The sequence below is a fragment of the Silene latifolia genome, chromosome 6, assembly GCF_048544455.1.
Source record: "Silene latifolia isolate original U9 population chromosome 6, ASM4854445v1, whole genome shotgun sequence".
NCBI lineage: Eukaryota > Viridiplantae > Streptophyta > Magnoliopsida > Caryophyllales > Caryophyllaceae > Silene > Silene latifolia.
In genome coordinates this window covers 33,807,864-33,826,577 of record NC_133531.1, presented here as the reverse complement: position 1 = coordinate 33,826,577, position 18,714 = coordinate 33,807,864, and the positions used below count along the sequence as shown (strand labels likewise).

The 18,714-nt window shown below is 37.1% G+C and overlaps 1 protein-coding gene across 2 annotated transcripts; it reads left to right on the top strand.

Annotated features, from left to right (window-relative positions):
* The first annotated feature begins 1,802 nt into the window (after nt 1-1,802).
* LOC141586696 (putative protein phosphatase 2C 55) lies at nt 1,803-17,525 on the top strand. 2 transcript variants are annotated; one of them, XM_074407999.1, is made up of 6 exons: nt 1,803-1,997; nt 6,796-7,759; nt 11,213-11,537; nt 13,336-13,485; nt 14,266-14,556; nt 17,099-17,525. In XM_074407999.1, exons 2-6 carry the CDS (start codon nt 6,996-6,998, stop codon nt 17,135-17,137), a joined length of 1,569 nt encoding a protein of 522 aa, XP_074264100.1. In that variant the 5' UTR covers nt 1,803-1,997; nt 6,796-6,995; the 3' UTR covers nt 17,138-17,525. The 2 variants fall into 2 exon arrangements, with proteins under 2 accessions (XP_074264100.1, XP_074264101.1); XM_074408000.1 differs by lacking the exon at nt 1,803-1,997 and adding an exon at nt 3,008-3,182.
* Nucleotides 17,526-18,714: the final 1,189 nt, after the last annotated feature.

Genomic DNA, 18,714 nt, shown 5'->3' with positions numbered 1-18,714 from the left:
GTAAGGCTATAATAGTTATTTATGTACATGATTGAGTAAATCATGTCCATGAATGCGCATGACCCAAACTCTAATCAATCTATAGTCCAAAATTTATCGCAACCACCTTAGACATCAATTTCTCATATTATTGATGAAAATTTATATGGGCATCTTTGTACAATAACAAAATATTTCGGAAGAAATGTGTAATGCGATTGGATTTTTAATGTCTTTCATTCACAATGCCCAGTTTAAGAGATCAACGATTTTATATAAAAAATGCGAATGCGATTTTTAATCACGGGAACTACTTAGAAAAACCAATATGTGACTACAAGTCACACAATATAGTGTCAATCCATATACGAACATTTAAGTTTTTTATTCTATATCGAGTAGTTTAGATCTTCATCATATATATTCAATCATAGTGTAGTGTCTTCCCTTTAATAAAATTTCTACACAAGAGAATTTCATCACTTATCTTTTCTTGAAGATAAACTCAAGTTTATCAAAACGAGTATAGTAAAAACCCGGATGACTTTAATTTGTCACATCTGAATCATTTCACGTCAACTTTCTTAGTTTGCCAAAAATACACGGCAATCTTAATCAGAATTGGATGTATCTCAATAATTTCACTTATCACATGCCATATTTTTGTTGACTATATTCACCATGCTAATCTTATGGTTAGTAATACTTTATCCAACCGAATAAATGATGTGAGATATGACACAATAATTGTCTTATATATGTAGGCAAGACTCGTCAATATTACAATAGGGAATATATTACTCTTTGAGTATTTTCATATGACCAACAATTATAATAGCCAACATATACAATGATGACATATGCATGCTTATCACAACCCATGTTTCAATGTGTTATTGTTGTGAAATTTTATATTTATAACCCCGCAAGTGTACGGTTGCGCGTTGTAGTATTGCGAGGGTCGAACCCAAGAGATGGTTATTATTATTATTATTATTATTATTATTATTATTATTATTATTATTATGGAAGGATGCGCGCAGCTTTCATAAAAGATTCATAAAAGATTACATGAAATTGGTGGGGAGCCGAGAGACAACTGGGCTCCCACACCCTAGCAACAAAGAAAGCTAAGTCTAGTAAAAATGTAAGCGGCCACCCGAGCCCCCGCATCCTGAGAGATACCGAGAATTTCGGATCCGCTTTGAGCAAGGCAACAAAGATCCGAACCCAAGACTCCCCAAGTGAAGAGAAGGAGAAAGGAAGGAAACCATAACCCGCTATCGCGCACAAATCCCCATACTTAGCACACTTTCGCTGAAAAAAGATCGGGGCCGACAACCCGCCATGCGGCACAAAATCGCAACCCATCGAGTCAAAGGTGAAGAACTCAATCAAATTCGACGCACACATCACATATTATTATTATTATTATTATTATTATTATTATTATTATTAATTGCTATTATTATTTATAATATTTAATATATTATATTATTATTAATTATGTTATCATTTATATTACTAATATTTTATTATTATTACTATATTTATTATTATATTACTATTTTATTTTTTATATAACTTATTAGATTATTATTATATTATCTTAATATATTATTATTAATAATAACGAAAAATATTATAATAAATATTTATTATTATTGTTGTTATTATAATATTTATTATTATTGTTATTATAATATTTATTATTATTATTATAATTTCTTTATTTTTATTTCAATTCCATTCCATTAAAATTCAATTCAGTTCAGTTCAACAATTTCAATCCAATATAACATGGCTTAAAACCATTTTACTTTATAAATGAATTAGTTTGGCAATATCCTCCAGTCAAACGGCAAATCAGGCGGTGATTCTGTTCCCCTTCTCATCCCTATCCCTCCGAACTCCATACTCATTTATCAGTCGTCTGCAGGGACTCTATTTTCTCTGCTATTTCTTCCTTCCTTCAACTTCTTGATTCAATTCAATTCAAATTTCCTCCTCAATTTCATGTATGTATTGTTTCTCTACCTTTTTCTTTGCATTTTCCCTTTCATTTTTACTTGTGTCATTTCAGCTCGCTGTTAATTAATTTAGCACACAACTTAATTAGGCTGATTCTTTTTCCAATTCTGCCGTGTTTGCTTATGTTGATGTTTCGTATCGCGCAAGACCGTCTCATGGTAAGGCGGGACATGTTTCCCTTTGACCCCTTCTACCCGTGTTTTTGAGATACTCTCTCCGTCTCGTTCATTTGTTTACCCTTTTATATTCTTAGTGAGGATTGAGGAATGTTTTAATCAAAGCTAAACAAATGATTACGACGAAGGGATTAATAGTTTGAGACTGCCAGATTGGGGAATGACTGATTATTATGGCATTCTTATTAATTCCGCCAGGATTTTAAGTCGGCGGGGGCGAAAGAGTAATATTATAATTTCAAAATTCTCAACTAAAAATTTCAAAATTTTCAAACACTCGCTGGGGGGCGACCGCCCCTGCTAGTCCCCCCCTCGCTCCCCTCGCTCCACCACTTCGTTCATGTACAAGATCCCTTGACATGAGTGGGTCTCCTGAGAGACTGTTAAAAACAAAATTAACGAACTATAGCATATACGGAGTATACTTGTCGTTCACTATTAGCTAATTGAATAGCAACTATAGGTCAGCAGGTTGTTTTGAGAGGATACTTATATGGGAGAAACTCGTGTCTCTCTCTACATGTTATGAGGAATATGTGATTAAGTAGGCTACTATGTTTGTAGATTTGCGGGTGACCGAATCTCTTCAGCTTTGGTCTTTTCTTTTTCAAGGTTAAACATCTTCAATATCATGTCATTTCAACCGTACTACTGGCAACTCATTCGGGTAATTTTTGATGGGATAATGATGGGGGAAAGGAAAATCTTTTTCTGTGGGTTTGATTTGTCTACGCAGCCCTGTGATCCTGTCCATCCTATTGGGTATTTGTCCTATATATGATAAGTTTCTAGAACTGAAGCAGTTTTAACCTTTCACCTGTTTTGCGCTCTCATATATTACCAAACCAGTAACATATTATGTTAGTTGTGATGGCGGATAGATTTGTAATCCTGCAAGTTTCTTTGTGATAATGAATTTGAGGACTATATGTTGATGAATCTAAGAGTGAAGTTCTGGATTCTGAAGCAGCCTCTCCCTCCTTTTCACAATAAAGGGTAAGGCTACGTACCCTATGTACATTTGACTCCTCACTTTGCCTTTTGAGTACTTGGGCTAATGTTGTTTTAGAGCAAGTTTGGTGGATAGGTTTTGAATTTAGAGTTATCAATTTGAATTTAGAGTTATAAATTATTGTCAAAAAAAAAAAAATGTATTTTAGCCAAGGCATTTTCGAGGAGCAAAATGAGGAAGTATAATTATCAACTGTAGAGTAAATGTCTAGATTCTAGTAACAATTTATCTTGTGAAGGGGTTAGACTACCTACATTCAACATCCCTCACTCCACTCTAGACGGAAGCCTTTGGGCAGTGGATAATATTATTGATGCAGTTTAAATATCTAGACTAAACATGCCAGCTCTTATGCCGTTACAATTTTGTGTTGTCTGTTTGACATAAGATTTGGTTCTAATTGTTTGTCGTCCAGATTGCAAAATGCGTACGGGGAAAAAATTTTGTTTCCTGAGGTAAGTCATTGGTGAGACCATAGGCAATTTTAGGGGGTGCAAGCGATACAAGTCATAAAACTGAACCGTCTCTATATTAGTTAAATCACGAATGTATTCCTCTGATTCAACATGATCTTTCCGGTTTCCTTTTTAGGACGTTTCAACATATTCTCTATGTTTCCTTGAAAGGAAAATTTTATTCTAACACAAATACACAATTATTTTGGAAAGTTTACCTTGACTTTCCATTACATTTTCGCTCTTCCTTTTTGTTTTTCATCTTCCCTTTTTTTATTGGATTATTTCATGGGAATAATCCATCCTATAGGTACCCTGTAAATAACACTCCATTCTATCAGTAATTTCAATTAAATCCATCCTATCCCCTTTTCTTCCCAAAACAAACTTACCCAATTTTGTAACCGGCTACATTAGGTTATCACTCACCTTCTCCTTCCCTTTATAACCAAACTTCTTCTTTCTTCTCCATTTCCAGATTCTCCTTCACCACCATCACAACTCCCATTCGCCCATCACCACCACTCAACAACCTCCAAAATCACCACCGTCAAAAACACCACCGCACCTCCACTGAACTCCGATCACTCTTCAAAACCAGCGCTGCTCCGACATCAGGTATTACAATTCCTCAATCAAAACCGCCTATACGACATCGTTTTTCCATCCTCTTCTGATTTCTTCACATCTTCAGAGATTGAATCAGTTGAAACATCCTCCGAAACTAAAACTTCCACCTCTTTTGCAATCTCCGAACCTAAACCATCCGCTTTCAGATCAAATTAGATTTGATTCGGAATAATTAGGAGGGCAAACTGATGAATTAATGGAGGATTTATTGGAATATTGTGGATTAAATTAGGGTTTGTATTGAATTGAATTGAATTGGGAATTGGGAATTTGGAGGGAAAGACGGAGAGAGTGGGAAATACAAACATATTGTATTGAATTGAATTGAATTGGGAATTGGTATAAGAGTAGTGACGGCTGCATTCGGGTTCATAGCGAATTTTGCGATGCTTATAGGTTTTGGGTGTTCATTGCTCGTTCTTGGATGCGATTTTGTTGAGAAAGAAAGATGGAGATATATCTTGCTGCATTGAATCAGAACACAACGTTGAGTTCTAATTATGATTTTTACTCGAGTTTTTCTACAATCATATCATTCATATGACAGCATGTTAGCTGGTTAAAAAAAACTATATATTTCATGAATAAAGATACTTAGAAGATGTTCGATTTATCTATATTTCTACTCTCCGTCTCAATCATTTGTTAACATACCTTTTGTAATGAGTATAAAAGGTAAACAAATGACTGAGACGGAAAGAATATACCAATAAAGTTCTAGTTCCAACATTTGATGATCTATAGTAAAGTCTCATAAGATTTCAAAGTTACTCATGTGAGATAAAGCAACGAGAATAAGATGTGCCAGGGCTGCGATCATCCTTCTATAGTCGAAAAAATGCTTCTAATTCATCCTACAATTAAGTGACTAATCCTAAGTCGGAAAATAAAATAATATAATTTCCATATAAAATGAGTAGTCATGCAACTGCAATGAATCCTTGACGAAAGATCCGTAATACTGATAGGTGGAGTGTTATTATTTACAAGGGTGACCTGTTCTTCAGGTTGCCCGTCTTTCGAGAGTGTTATGATAAGGAAAGGGGATAGGATGGATTAAATTGGAATTAGTGATAGGATGAAGTGTTATTTGCAGGGTGGCCATATGATGGATTATTCCCATGAAATAATCCTTTTTTATTCGCATTTTGAGGCGTGCGTTCACCCATGGACGGTTCGAAAGGATGATTCATGTCAGCCGACCCCAAATCATTTTGGGATTAAGGCTCTGATGTTGTTGTTGTTGTTGTTGTACAAATACACAATTACCAACATACCCTCAACTCAACAGTCAACACCCTCTCATCAACTAATAACCCACCCATTTCTTCAACCCCACCCTCCTCAAACCCAACCACCCACAAGCTCACCACTACCCTCACTCATTAGCACCCCGACTACCAACACCCTAGCCCAGCCACCACCCAGACCTAGCAGAAATCCTACTCCACCTACTGCTAAACAAGGCCCACCTCCTCAAACACCCAAGTGGCCACGCCCGACAAGACCTCCCTAAAAACTACCATCCACCCGCCGAAAACTACCCACATTTCACTGAAACACCACCCTCGAAAACCTTTCGAGGGTGGAGACAACTCTGGCATTATTTTTCACTGGTTTGCAACTTGTCCAGTGAGTCGGTAACATTCCTAAGACCATGTCATGGCCTATTAAGCTTACTGGGATAAGCCCATTTCCTGGCAAATTAATCTTCACCACGATGCAATTTGTCATACATTCTTGTTTTTTTGATAAGTTTTCTGAGCATGGTTCCTTCGATAATTACTTTTAGGTACTACCAACCATATGGCCCATATAAGTTTTTTGGATTTCTAATCTGAGATACTCATATCAAATGAGTTAAACTAAATGGTAAGAGTCAAATGTTTAAATAAACGTAAATAATAAATGGTAATATTAATACTACTACTATTTTATAGTTAACTTCCACTATTAAACTTTACAATTTCCCTTTTGAGTTGTCTAATATAAAAAGTTCGGGACTTTGAAATCCTCTCTTTATCTGTGGTCATTGTGAGTTGTGAGTCTTGTGACCCCACAACTGAATTCCTGAATGCTTGAACCCAAGGAGACATGAAATGTAAAGGTTGACAGAGGAAATATTTTGAAGAAAATTACTACTCCGTATAATTTATCATCATTGCTAGTATTACACTTTTAGTAACAGAAACCTTGTGTTAAAATGTGCACCCCTTACATACTATAATCTTAGAATTGCCACTAGCTGAGAGACTAACATGAGTTATCTCTCATAACTACTTAATCCAATGGACTGAAACGTCACTCACATCTAGCTTTCCTAACCTCCTTTCTTACTGAATACCTCTAATTATTGTTCTATCAAATGATATCTAGATTTAAGAAAATTACCCTGTTTTAAGGGTCCTCCTTCTTGCTGGAGTAAAAGAAGTTGATTCCTGTCTTAGTGACATTTAGAAGCCTCTTATTTCAAAGGCTAGGTATTCAATGTGAGTTACTTCATTTTTTTCAGGCAGATCTACTGAGACAAAGGAAAACTGGAATATTAGAGCTACTCTTTATCTTGTGCCGAGGCAACCTTACACAGGAGCAGAGGATTGCTAAATGTTCCTTAATTTGTCGATGTACCTAACATTATGAGATACTTCTTCGTGCTTTGTTCTGGAATGTGTTACAACACAGTATTCGACAGAGGATACCTTAATAATTAAGATGCCATCAAGTTCTTTCTCAAGGTTAAGAAACACTGTCTATCATGGAGTTAAAACAAAGATCGCAAGACAGGGTTTTCAAGACACAGTCAATGTTATTAGCCAGCAAGCGAGATTGACGTGTGACAACTACAAATTGATCAGTTCTCTGCAATTATCTACTCTATCAGACCTCAATATCTTCTTGCGACCTGGAACTATTTTGGCTGGAACAGCCGCTTCTATAGCCAACAGCAAAAGGAGATTTTCTGTTGTTAGCGCATTTTCCAGAACCATTTCTACCCCATCTGTGTCAGGACCTTCTTACCAGATTTGTGGCTATCACATCGATTGTTTTATCTCAGAATCAACTCGTTTACCTTCTGGTGGTGCAAAAAAGAAATTCCCTATGGGTTCTGTAACTTTTTCTAAAGGTGCAATAGGTGACTGCATTGTAAGAAAGTTGGTTTCAGAATTCAGTTGCGACTCAAAATTTAAAAACAATGTTTCTGCACTGTATTGTAAAAAGGGTGTTGACAGCTGCACTTTAGCTAGCATGAGCTTAAAAAACCGTGATCAGCTTGACAGATCATCGATCTATGGGTATTATCTTTATAAAGCTATAAGGTCCAGCTTCGGATTAAATCTAAACTCATGGTCTGATTCAAAAGAGTACCACAGTGCATCAGCAGCCTCAACCCTTACTGCGATAACTGCACCTGATGGGTCCTTCGACAGCTCTTTGTTGGATTGTTATCAGGCAAATGTAACAATGTCACCTGAGGGGTATGTTGCCATAGCCATTTCTAATAATTTTTTTTCTGATTTTGAAAATTTTGAAAGTCATAGGCTTGTGCGCTGTTTTTAGTTGGTTACTTGTGCAGTGTGCTGTTCCTCGGTTTCTTTGTTGTTCCCCCTCCCTCGGTCCGTGAAGAAGAGAAATCTTGTTATTCTTTCTGCCGTAGTTCCACCCATTTAGTGTCCCCATTTGACTTTGGTGGTCAAATGATCACGACTTTGACAGATTTATTCTCAGAATATACATTTGCTACAACTTTCTACAAATAATATTGTGAAACCATTAGTTTTGAAAAATCAACATGGCAATTGGCAAAGCTTACCTTATATTTTACATATATTAGGAGAGACTTATGCTCAAAGTTGGCATAAGTTGATCATCAAAGTCCAATACAAGTATACAACCATAGCATAACTTAATCCCAAAATGATTTGCATCCTAAACCATCAATGACATGTAAGATAATGGAAAAAAATTGTTGATAAACAAGAATAGGAAAGTAAGAATAATCAGATATTTCCTTCATTCAATTTTAACTTCTACTCCCCTTTTTGGTTGTATACTCCATTCAAGTTTTCCCCTTTTGTGTGTTATTTGTAGTTATTATCGTTTTTGTACCTCACATATTCGCTTAATTTTCATTTTCTACCACATATTATTGGCTTTATAGAGCAAGAAGTTATAAGATGGAGGAGGGGTAAATAGTTACAATATCAACAAAAACAAAATCAGATATACATAAAGTAAGAGTAACAAGAAAAGAAAATGATATTTAAATGGAGACTAAAGTAACAAAAAAATGGGTTTGAAATATAAGCAACATAACATTATCAAGAAACAAAGTAATGACAATAATAACCAAATAATAAAACATAGCAATATCAAGAAACAAAGTAACGATCAAGACATTTACCATACCATACACATGTACACAACTAGCTTTAACTCCCCTCGTCTCCATCCAATTCTCTATTTTTCAAACATAGATTTCAATATAAAAAAGGTGTGTCTTGAACAAAGTTTGCTCTTGAACTTCCCTCTATCATACCTATGTTCCTGCTAAACCTATATGCCAGATATTTAGTAAGATCTTGCTTCGTTCCTTCGTTCATGTCCTTGAAGTCAATATTTTTTCGAGAAACCCCTAACTGTTAAATCAGAATGGGGGTAATATAACTCTAAAAGAGAGTGCTCATGAGACGATGTCGAATTGTTTGTGTCCTTGTTCTTTGCTTTGGAATGGTCCCGGGGCCGACTCTCTTGCAAAAGTAGTATCAAATTGTCATGGTTGTGCTAGTGTCGTATGTGTACTAGGAAATAAGAGGGCAAGGACATGAGCTTCTGGGACCTAATGATGCGCTTAAGAGGCTAGTCCAGGGCGTAGTCATGAGTACTTGGTGGTGCATCAAGACATGTCCTTGAGTAAGCATGGTAATCCATCAGGGAGAGTGTGACATGGGTAGAAGTGACACAACACAGAGCATGTCATAGACAGCCTCTGTGGGACAGCACAAGGACGGCAGATGTTGAGTTGTTATTGAACATCTCTGGAGTATTGGAGGTCCCGAGCAACAGCTAGTCATGAGTATGTTAGTGTGCAGACCAAGTACCCTAATAGCGAGTACCAAAGGGTATGTAAGAGACGCGAGTTTGTTCCTGTAAAGTGTAAAATAAGAGGCCTAGCTAGGTTTGTCTTAGGAATGTAGCATTTAGGATGTAGGTAATCTGTGATTTTTTCATCAAGATATGAACATGAAAGTTGAGATTTTTGTTCAAGGTTTGAACATTTAATGCATGAGTGAGGTAGATTATAAAGTACTTTGGTTCATCTTTGAATTTCCGGCTGTGGTTGGAATCCTTATTATACATGAGCGAAGTAGTTTGAGGGTTAATCATAGTTCAAATGACTCCAAGGTCGTAATTGTTTGTTCATATCCCTTTTATCTTTGTTTACATAAATCCAAAAATCACCAAAAAGTAATCCTTTGATTTGTTGCAAACATAGCACGACTACTGTTCACCGCACTATAATCTTAAACAAAATCAGAGTTAAAAAGCGCTTCCGCACTCGCATCCACACACTATAAGGCTTTAGAGTACTAGTGCATAATTCACAGATGAAATCCGCACGCCATCAGCATATCATGTAATCCCTGGAAGACTGGAACAGCACCCAAATAATACCACATGGAAGCAATGTAAAAAACCCTCTCTGTCAAGACGACCAAAGCAGATCTTTGTTATGTTTGCTCTGGAAGTTCTGTAATTTCATGGCCAGCACAAGCCGATATAGGCCTTATATACATAACTTGCTGCAACAGCTTCCTCATATTTAACAACGTTGCAAACCTGTAAATACCCCAGGAAGAAATGGGGCAGGCCAGTTGAACTCTAGAACTTCAGAATATTTCCAGTGGAAAGTAGTTAGATCACAGTGTCCTTACTTTTCCGTGGATATGAATTTGTAGGTATCATATTTCCCTCCACCTGGCTTACCTCGCCAAGGCAGGAGTCCCCTTAGAGCTCTGTGGAATAATGTTGTTGGGTATGCTGCATGAAACTAGACAGGGAGGGAGGGGGTATTAATATTAGGGAACCTTAGGAATGTTGAGTTGTTGGGGGGAAAAGGGGGTATTGATAATCCACGTTTCAAAAACTACTAAAGTGATGTGATTGTAGTTCCAGAAGTAGGTATACATTATGAGTAGCTTTCATTTTTCATGTGTTGTTGAACTTGGGAGTAAGGAACCTTAAAAAGGTTAAGAGTTATCCTTTGGCCTATAAAGAACTCTGGGAATAGGGAATCTTAAACATGTTAAGGGTAGTTTTGAAAAAAAGTATATTTAATTTCAGAGTTGTCGTTAGGCATTTCTGTCTGAGGAAATACGTTATTAGTTATACGTAATTCACATAACTACTACTACAACTACTACCTCTAAGCCATTCATATTGTTCCCAGTTGATTTGACTTTGATGGCCAACCTATGCAACTTTGAGCATTAAAAATCCACATATATATGTGTGTTAGGTTTGATTTAACATACATTTTCAAATTCTAATACTGAGAAAATTTGTCAAAGGTGACTATGTTGACCATCAAAGTTAAATAGGTACACAGTACAGTAGAATGGGATGGATAGTGTACAAGATATATTTCTTGAACTCATCTTGTTTTGCTTATCGACTTTCCTTTGAAAATTCTGAAAATGAATGTGTGGGGCTTGAAACAGAAGGATGATGTCTAGTCTAACTAGCAGTGTCTAAGCACTGAAACAATTAAAGTAACTTTATCTTTGGTGCAAGTCGTGTGAATAACTGTTTAATTTTTTATCGAAGTGATATGTTTTTTTTTTTTTTTATGAAGAATTTTACTTCTTGAACCTTGTTGATGAATGAGTAGAGGTGTTTTAGGCCTAACTTCAGCAGATGTGCTAATCCAGGAACATACCTTTGGACAAAGCTTTGAAACTACTTTCGGGATCTTGCTGCTTACCCCATCCTGATAAAGAAGATACTGGTGGAGAGGATGCTCATTTCATATGCCCTGTAGAACAAGCAGTAGGCGTGGCAGATGGTGTTGGTGGTTGGGCTGAACATGGCGTTGATGCCGGGGAATACGCTCGGGAGCTTATGTCTAATGCAGTGAGTGCAATCCGAGAGGAGCCTAGAGGAAGCATTGACTTGGCTAGGGTTTTGGAGAAAGCTCATTCAATTACTAAAGCAAAAGGCTCTTCAACTGCTTGCATCATTGCTCTCACTGACCAAGTATGTATATCTAGTCTAATTATATGCATGTTAATGTATAATTTTTTTTTCCTTTTCTGCAAAGTAAGAGATCATATTTATTTAGGGACACCAAGGACCAAGGGGTTGACTCCCATGTACTAAAAGACACCAAGGGAATTGGGGGGTGACACTCTATATACAAACCGACACCTCGAAGATCTTAGTTGTCACCCATATACAAAGTGAAAGATGGATAATTAAGCTCTCAAACTATCTTGGGTTTTGTGGATAGTTTTATTTTCTGCCTCATTGTCTGATATTGTTAATCTCAGGGATATCTGTTATGTATGATTGAATTCGTGTAGGATGTCTTGTTTATTGGGAATGTATGCTTTTAATAAGCCCTATTCTCTTTTTTTTATTGACATTTGTGAAAATATGATACGGGGTGATTACCCTTTCCAACTTTTCTCTGATTCCTTTGCGTGCACCAATCACTATCTCTTTGAATGATGTAGTCCTGATAAATGATAATGAATCAAAGACTACTATTTCTTTTTTCTTTTAGCTTGCTCATTCTCTTTATCGACAAACCACTTTGAAAGTTATTATTGATTCCGCCAATAATTGTTTATCTGAAATTAGGAACCGTTCTCAATGAAATATCCGTGACCCCGCAAGATTAAGAGGGATTCGTTTATGTTGTTTTGTGATTAAACTAGTGTGGGGGTGCTCTTAAGTGTGCCTTGTAAGTTGGGAGCATCTAGGCTCATAAGTATGGCTATGAAGTAGGGTTAAGTTTCAAAAACATCTTCAGTGAGAGTGTTAGCTGATTATAAGATGGTAGGTACAGTTTTATTTAAAAGGGTATATTATACCTGTATATAATTGTGCACTAATGGTAACACTTACTTAACTTTGACTTTTCTCATCTTTCAAGAGTTTCACTTCCGTAGAACAAAGAACAGAAAATCAGATATATAGTAATAAATAAATTCTCTTGTGGTTAAAAAAAAACTTATAATTTAGGGATTTCTCAATGTTTTCCAACCAAGAAAAAGGGATAAATCTGGGATGTGTTGTGTCTGTCTATAAAATAGTTAACACACTTATTTGACCATGTCTCATATAGTTAAAACTTAAAATTACAAAATTACGTGTCCGATACTCCCACGTGCTGGATACACCGAGACTGTGACATAGTTCTTATTATGTCCTTTTTTTTTGCCATATTATCTCTGACTTTACTTCTGTACATGTAAGCCCTATTTAAGTCTTATTTGTAACATCTACGGAGTTTTATTTTTGTTTTGAACCATTTCCGATTTCAAACTTAAAAACAATGTCGTTTTGAGGACGTGTCCCCGTACCCGTATCCTCATTTTAGTACAGGCTCACTATGCGGAGTTCGGCCCTTCCTCTGTCAAACATTCGTTGACATCCGAGTATCTATCAGTGGAACTTAACTAGTCTTCTCTATATACCTAAAATTATTCACGAGAGCTTGAGAACTTAATCTTCTAGCCATGGGTGTAATGCTGTATGGTTAGCATCTCAGATGAGGAGGTTATATCACTTATATCAAACAGACCACATTTCGAGGCTTTACTGGCTACATTTTTAGGATAGATTTCGAGATGTCTCTAGAAATATAGCTCTCTTTTTGTAGAAGGTCATCAACTTTTGGGTGGTTTCTTTCACTGGTGTCTTTTGTATAAGCAAGTCACTCCTTTGGTGTTGTTTTCTACATGGGTGTTAGTCCCTTGGCATCCTTTAATTTTTATATCCTATTAGTCAAAACCTTGTTTGTTTATTATGGTTCTTGCTATTCCTGCAGGGTCTGCATGCTATAAATCTTGGAGACAGTGGTTTCATTGTGATTAGGGAGGGCTGCACTGTATTTCGGTCTCCTGTTCAGCAGCATGATTTTAATTTCACATTCCAGCTAGAAAGTGGTGATGGTGGTGACCTACCTAGCTGTGGTCAGGTGCGTTGATTAGATAATTGTCTAGATAGCTTTATCACATTACTAGTAAAGAACTGATGATATTGTGTTTCTGATGGTGCCATGTATGTTACATCATGTTATCACCTTTGTCTACAAGTATTGGATGGGTGTGGTGTCTGAGTGTTACATGTGGCTATTTCGTGAAAATTGTCATGTACCTCGCCTAACATCAAATGGTCAAGTGTTTTTATATGCCATGTCGAAGGAGTGTCTTAGTGGCATGCAATCAAAGTGACGTATCGAAGGAGTGTCTTAGAGGCAAGCTTATGTTAGAAGTGAAGTTAAGTAATGTTAGTCTGGGTTTCATATACTGGTGTGGATATGAAGGTGGGTTTTGGGGGATTACAGTAATTGGAGCTGTCATAGTTTGATTCTCGTAGTGGTGTCTCATAACGGAGCTGTTGGCCTTTCTCTATTATGGATATAAACCGGAACCAGGGGTCTCTTTGCTCGACATTTGCCATGCATTTATTGAATGGTGCTCATATCGTTTCGAAATGCTGTAATTTTTTAAATCTTTACAAAGCATCAGATTTATGCCATGAGCCCATGACAGTTTGACTCTATGAGGTCTTATTTACGATGTAAATAACCTATTGTGTGAACATGATTAATACATCATTTTTACTTATACGACCCCATTTAATAGATTGTCCCTCCCTCATTCTGTAATCTAGCAAGTTGATTTGTATTGCGTGTTGAAAAAAATGCTGATGTAATTGAAAAAAAACTTGAGGACTACCTTTATTGGTATTGCAGGTATTCTCTGTGCCTGTTGCACCTGGAGATGTTATAATTGCTGGTACCGATGGACTTTTTGACAACCTGTACAGCAATGAGGTGACTGGAGTGGTCGTACATGCTCTGAGGGCAGGCTTAGCGCCTCAAGTGACAGCTCAGAAGATAGCAGCTCTAGCACGCCAGCGGGCACAAGATAGAGACAGGCAAACTCCTTTTTCAACTGCAGCACAAGATGCTGGCTTCCGATATTACGGTGGAAAGCTTGATGATATCACTGTTGTTGTTTCTTACATCACGAGCTGCAACAAGGTATTTTCTTATACTATCTTTTTTTCTGATTTGAGATAAAAACAAAAGGTATGGTAAATGTGGTCATGGTGATCCGCCTTTTCACATATTGTGTTGCGGCCTTGATTTAATACCATTAGCCACCGTGTAAAGGTGAGGCGGTAATGGTTTAGTGGTGTTTGGTTGTTGTTTAAGCTGTCCAAAAACGCCCATGCGGCCATGCCCTTTCCTTCTCTTTTCCACCCAAACTTCCAGATTGGCAAGTCAGAGGGTAAACTGACTATAAAAACTGCTAGGGTAGATTATGAGTCTTCTGTCTGCATAACCACTGAGAGTGCAAAACAATAACTTGCTTTATCAAAATAGACAAGTAATTCTCTTATACATGCAGAATTTGAGCTTCAGCCTGCAGGAGACGATTATTAATAATTTTCTCAAAAAACTCAATAGTAATGTAGATGTTGAGTGAATTTGAGTTGGCTTTATCTGATTTATGACGTACAATATGAGGAAGGACTAAGGAGACGATCTAACGGCTACTTTCTGAACATATCATTGTGCTGCCTAAATAGTTTCTTATTAGCCCTTGTGGTGTATGTTAACTCCGATTCTTCTTATTCACCTCACGCCGTGTCTGACACCCGATAGTCGGACGTGGACATGACACTTGGACACTTCATTTTAAGCTAAATATGCATATTGTCATTAAAATAGCGGAGTCCGAACTTGGATACGTAAACATGTCTGATACTTCTAAACCAGTTTGAGTAACTTAGCTTGTGGCCTATGTTGAAGAATAGGAAAACTCAAAGAGTTTGATTCATTCTAAGTGTCAAGTTTTGGGGTTAGATCAGCAAAATAAGAGTAAGTACATGGTGCACGTTTTCTCTCCTTATCGTCATCACTCATTAGCGTTTAGATGAGTAGCTTCAACTCAATACAACAACATTACAACAACAACATTACCCCAGTGCCTCAATGGCTCCCGCAAATTGCGGGGTAAGAGGGGGTCGGATGTACGCAGCCTTACCCTTGTGTTAGCAACACAAATAGGCTGTTTCCGAATGACCCAAGATGAAAATTGCGTCGAGAACTGCATCGAAGGACCGCTACTTCAAAAAAGAAAGAAACGCAGCCACTTTAGTGAGCAATTTTGATTTATTCCATTATAATCCATTACCAAAGAGTAATGAGTCTTTGGCTCCATTGGAAATATGGAGACGTGATGTTTATATTTTCAGTTAGCAATCGCTCGATGTAATTCTTAATGCAAACATCAATGAGTCATTTAGAGACACATTTTCAACGCAAGAGCAAGGTAACTAACATCAAACCTTCGATACTCCACCATAGGCAGTAGCCACTGTGGAATCGTGGTAATGTTGTTTTGAAGGTGGCGGAATTTATCAGATTTATAGGTGTGCATGGTGGTGCAATCGGTATGTGGAGAGAGAAGTTTGATCAGGAGGTATAGTCCAAGGCCTATAACATGCTGAGGTCCTCCATTGCACAACAATGACGGATGGTGATAGGTTTGGAGGTAATGGTGAAGGCAGTGGACTGTGTCATATGTGGTAATAGTGATGAATCCTGGTAGATGTAGTAATGTTGGTTAGTTGGTATTGGACTACTTGGTATCAGTGGTTCAATTCCCATTGGGAATTTAAAGGTACCAATTGGTGAGAGACTGAGTGTGTGCTACCATTTTGTCACGGCAAAGGATTAAAACTCATGTACCAAATACAAAGGATGTACCTTTATTGACATTAAAAATTGCATGTGTTAGATCTGTCTCTGATTGAATCTGTCTGGAAGGGTAATTGGGTACTTTTAACTAAAGGTAATGTTTGAACAGTGTAGTTTTAGTATTTGTTAAGAACGGGGTCATTGATGCACCCATATTTGTTGTCTTGGTTAAACTTTTTAATTTGATCAAACCTAGATATGAAGATTCCCTGGTTTGATACCTATCTTGGAATATGGCCTTCTGAGTTTTAGCTTTTGGGACAAGTCTTCCATCTATAGGACATAGATTTTAAATTATTTGATGCAGATTGAGCTGTGGGTAGTGGCTTAACTAAGACGAAACAAGTCTCTAGCCCAACCTTAATTAATACTCTCTTTGTCCGTCAATAAACTTCTTAGTCTTCTAATTTGGGCTATTCATCAATAAATGCAATATTTGATGTTTATTTTTTGGTCAGTATAGTTTTGAGTTTTGACCCTGCATCTTTAACCAACTTTCATTTCGAGCCACATATTATTATGCTGCTTATTTTTTATGCAAAACAGACTAGGAAGTTTGTTATAAGACTCTGGGAGTAACTCTTATCTAATGCTCTGTAGGAAGCTGGTGTGTTTCCTTCTGTCTTAGACCAATTGGGAAATTAACCGCGTAAACTTTATCTGGTGTTTTAAGCTAAAATACTGATATCTCTGGAATGTCTTTTGGCAGAAGACTGCCTTGTCATTTAGCGGAAAATGTTGTTCATGTTGTGGTAGACTGTGAGAGCATAATCATTAATTCATTAGCTCTCTAACCACTATTTTCAAAATTATGCAGGAAGGGAACACATCTCTCTCAGCAAATGGCTCAACATAAGTATTTGATGCAATGAGGTGCAGCAGATGAGCAGGTTGGTTTAGTTGGAGTAAAATAAGTAAACTGTTTGATATGTGTGCAATGCAGTAAAGATCTTGTGACAACGTTTGCTTGACGTGGGTTCTCTGAAAGGCGTGACAGCGAGGGCGTTATTTTCCAGTTTATAATGTAAATATCTGTTCTCTTTTCATTCACTTTGTCCTCGGGTTGCTCCATTCCTTTCATGTTCTCTGGTCATTCAAGGTTCACACTTCCACCATTTTTGACATTTTGGCTACCGTTGTGTATAATAACTTTCAAGTTAGCGAGGGGGCTATGGTATTGACCATGATTAAGAATATGTAAATCTTGGAAGGCTTTCTTTGTGATTTCAACCCTGGGACTCAAGGCTATGTGATAGTAGCATCTGTAGTAATTGTTGTGAATTGTTAGATAGCTTGGGCTGCTCGTTGCTTACTTTTTGCAGACGTATCAATACCGACTGTAATATAATTGTCCTGTGTGATGGTTTTTGGCTCTTTGGGATGAAACATGATGCACATATTTGCTTTTTCTTGCGGCAAGAAAGCAAAAGTCTGTTGACAGACATTTACGAGGATCGCCAACAAGACGAGGATCTGATTCTAGTGTTGATCTCGATTAGACCTCATAAATACGTCAACTGGATTAGATTTAAGTCGAGTTTACAAAAGTTGAAAGCTATTCATAATTATTTGACGAATATAGGGTTTTATGACAAGAGGCCAAGGTTATGGCTAGGTTAGGTATTGTTGTGCGTTTCAAGTTTTCAACTACTAGTGTGATGAGATTTGAGACGATGGAACTCATTTTCATAATTGATTTCATTCGAAAGGATATACGTCAAGCAGTAAAGACTAAAGATCTCGGACATCAGCCTAACACAAATAGCCCATTATTAAGTTGGTCGTAATTAAATTGGGCTCGGTTGAAAGCCTATTTGACATGTTAAAAAATACGGCATTTATCATTTCTGGTTAACGAGTTATACAAGTTAGTAAGATTTATGAGTTTAAAGAAATAACGGGTTGTGACTTGTGAACGAGTTAAAAGTCATCTATCTAAAAATAAGTGGACAAAACAAGTGAAAGTTGGCTACAAAGGCAATTCACTTGTCCATGAAAAATGGTTCAAGGTAGGGTGAGAAGGATAAAGACCCATTTACTAACATTTGTAGATAGAAATATGAAAGTTTTAAACATCATCAAAACTCTTTTTAGTTTTAATATAGCCTAGAGCTAGATCTTGTAAATGGGTCAATCGAGTCAGGACAGTTTGGGTCAGGCTAATTTCGAGTTTGCAAAAGTTCCAACCGAGTCGGGCTGGGCGGGGTAATTTCAGGTTCGGGTCATTTTCGGGTCAACTATTATCAAGTTAGTTATGAAATTAAACAGTGTGCAACAATAAACAGTCGGGTCAGGTCATATCGTGTCGGCCTACCTTTTTGGGTCAAGTCGGGTCATTTTGGGTAAAATGGTGTATCGAGTCGAGTCGGGTAATCATTTTAATCGGGTTGATTCGAGGTCGAACTCTTATCGGGTTGGATCGGGTCGTTTCGG

Bases quoted from the DNA above. Each gene is read 5' to 3' on its own strand.
- LOC141586696 (XM_074407999.1), top strand. From the start codon at position 6,996: ATGCCATCAAGTTCTTTCTCAAGGTTAAGAAACACTGTCTATCATGGA. The intron at 7,760-11,212 runs GTATGTTGCCAT...GTGCTAATCCAG, and splicing joins GTAACAATGTCACCTGAGGG to GAACATACCTTTGGACAAAG. The intron at 14,557-17,098 runs GTATTTTCTTAT...AAAATTATGCAG, and splicing joins ACATCACGAGCTGCAACAAG to GAAGGGAACACATCTCTCTC.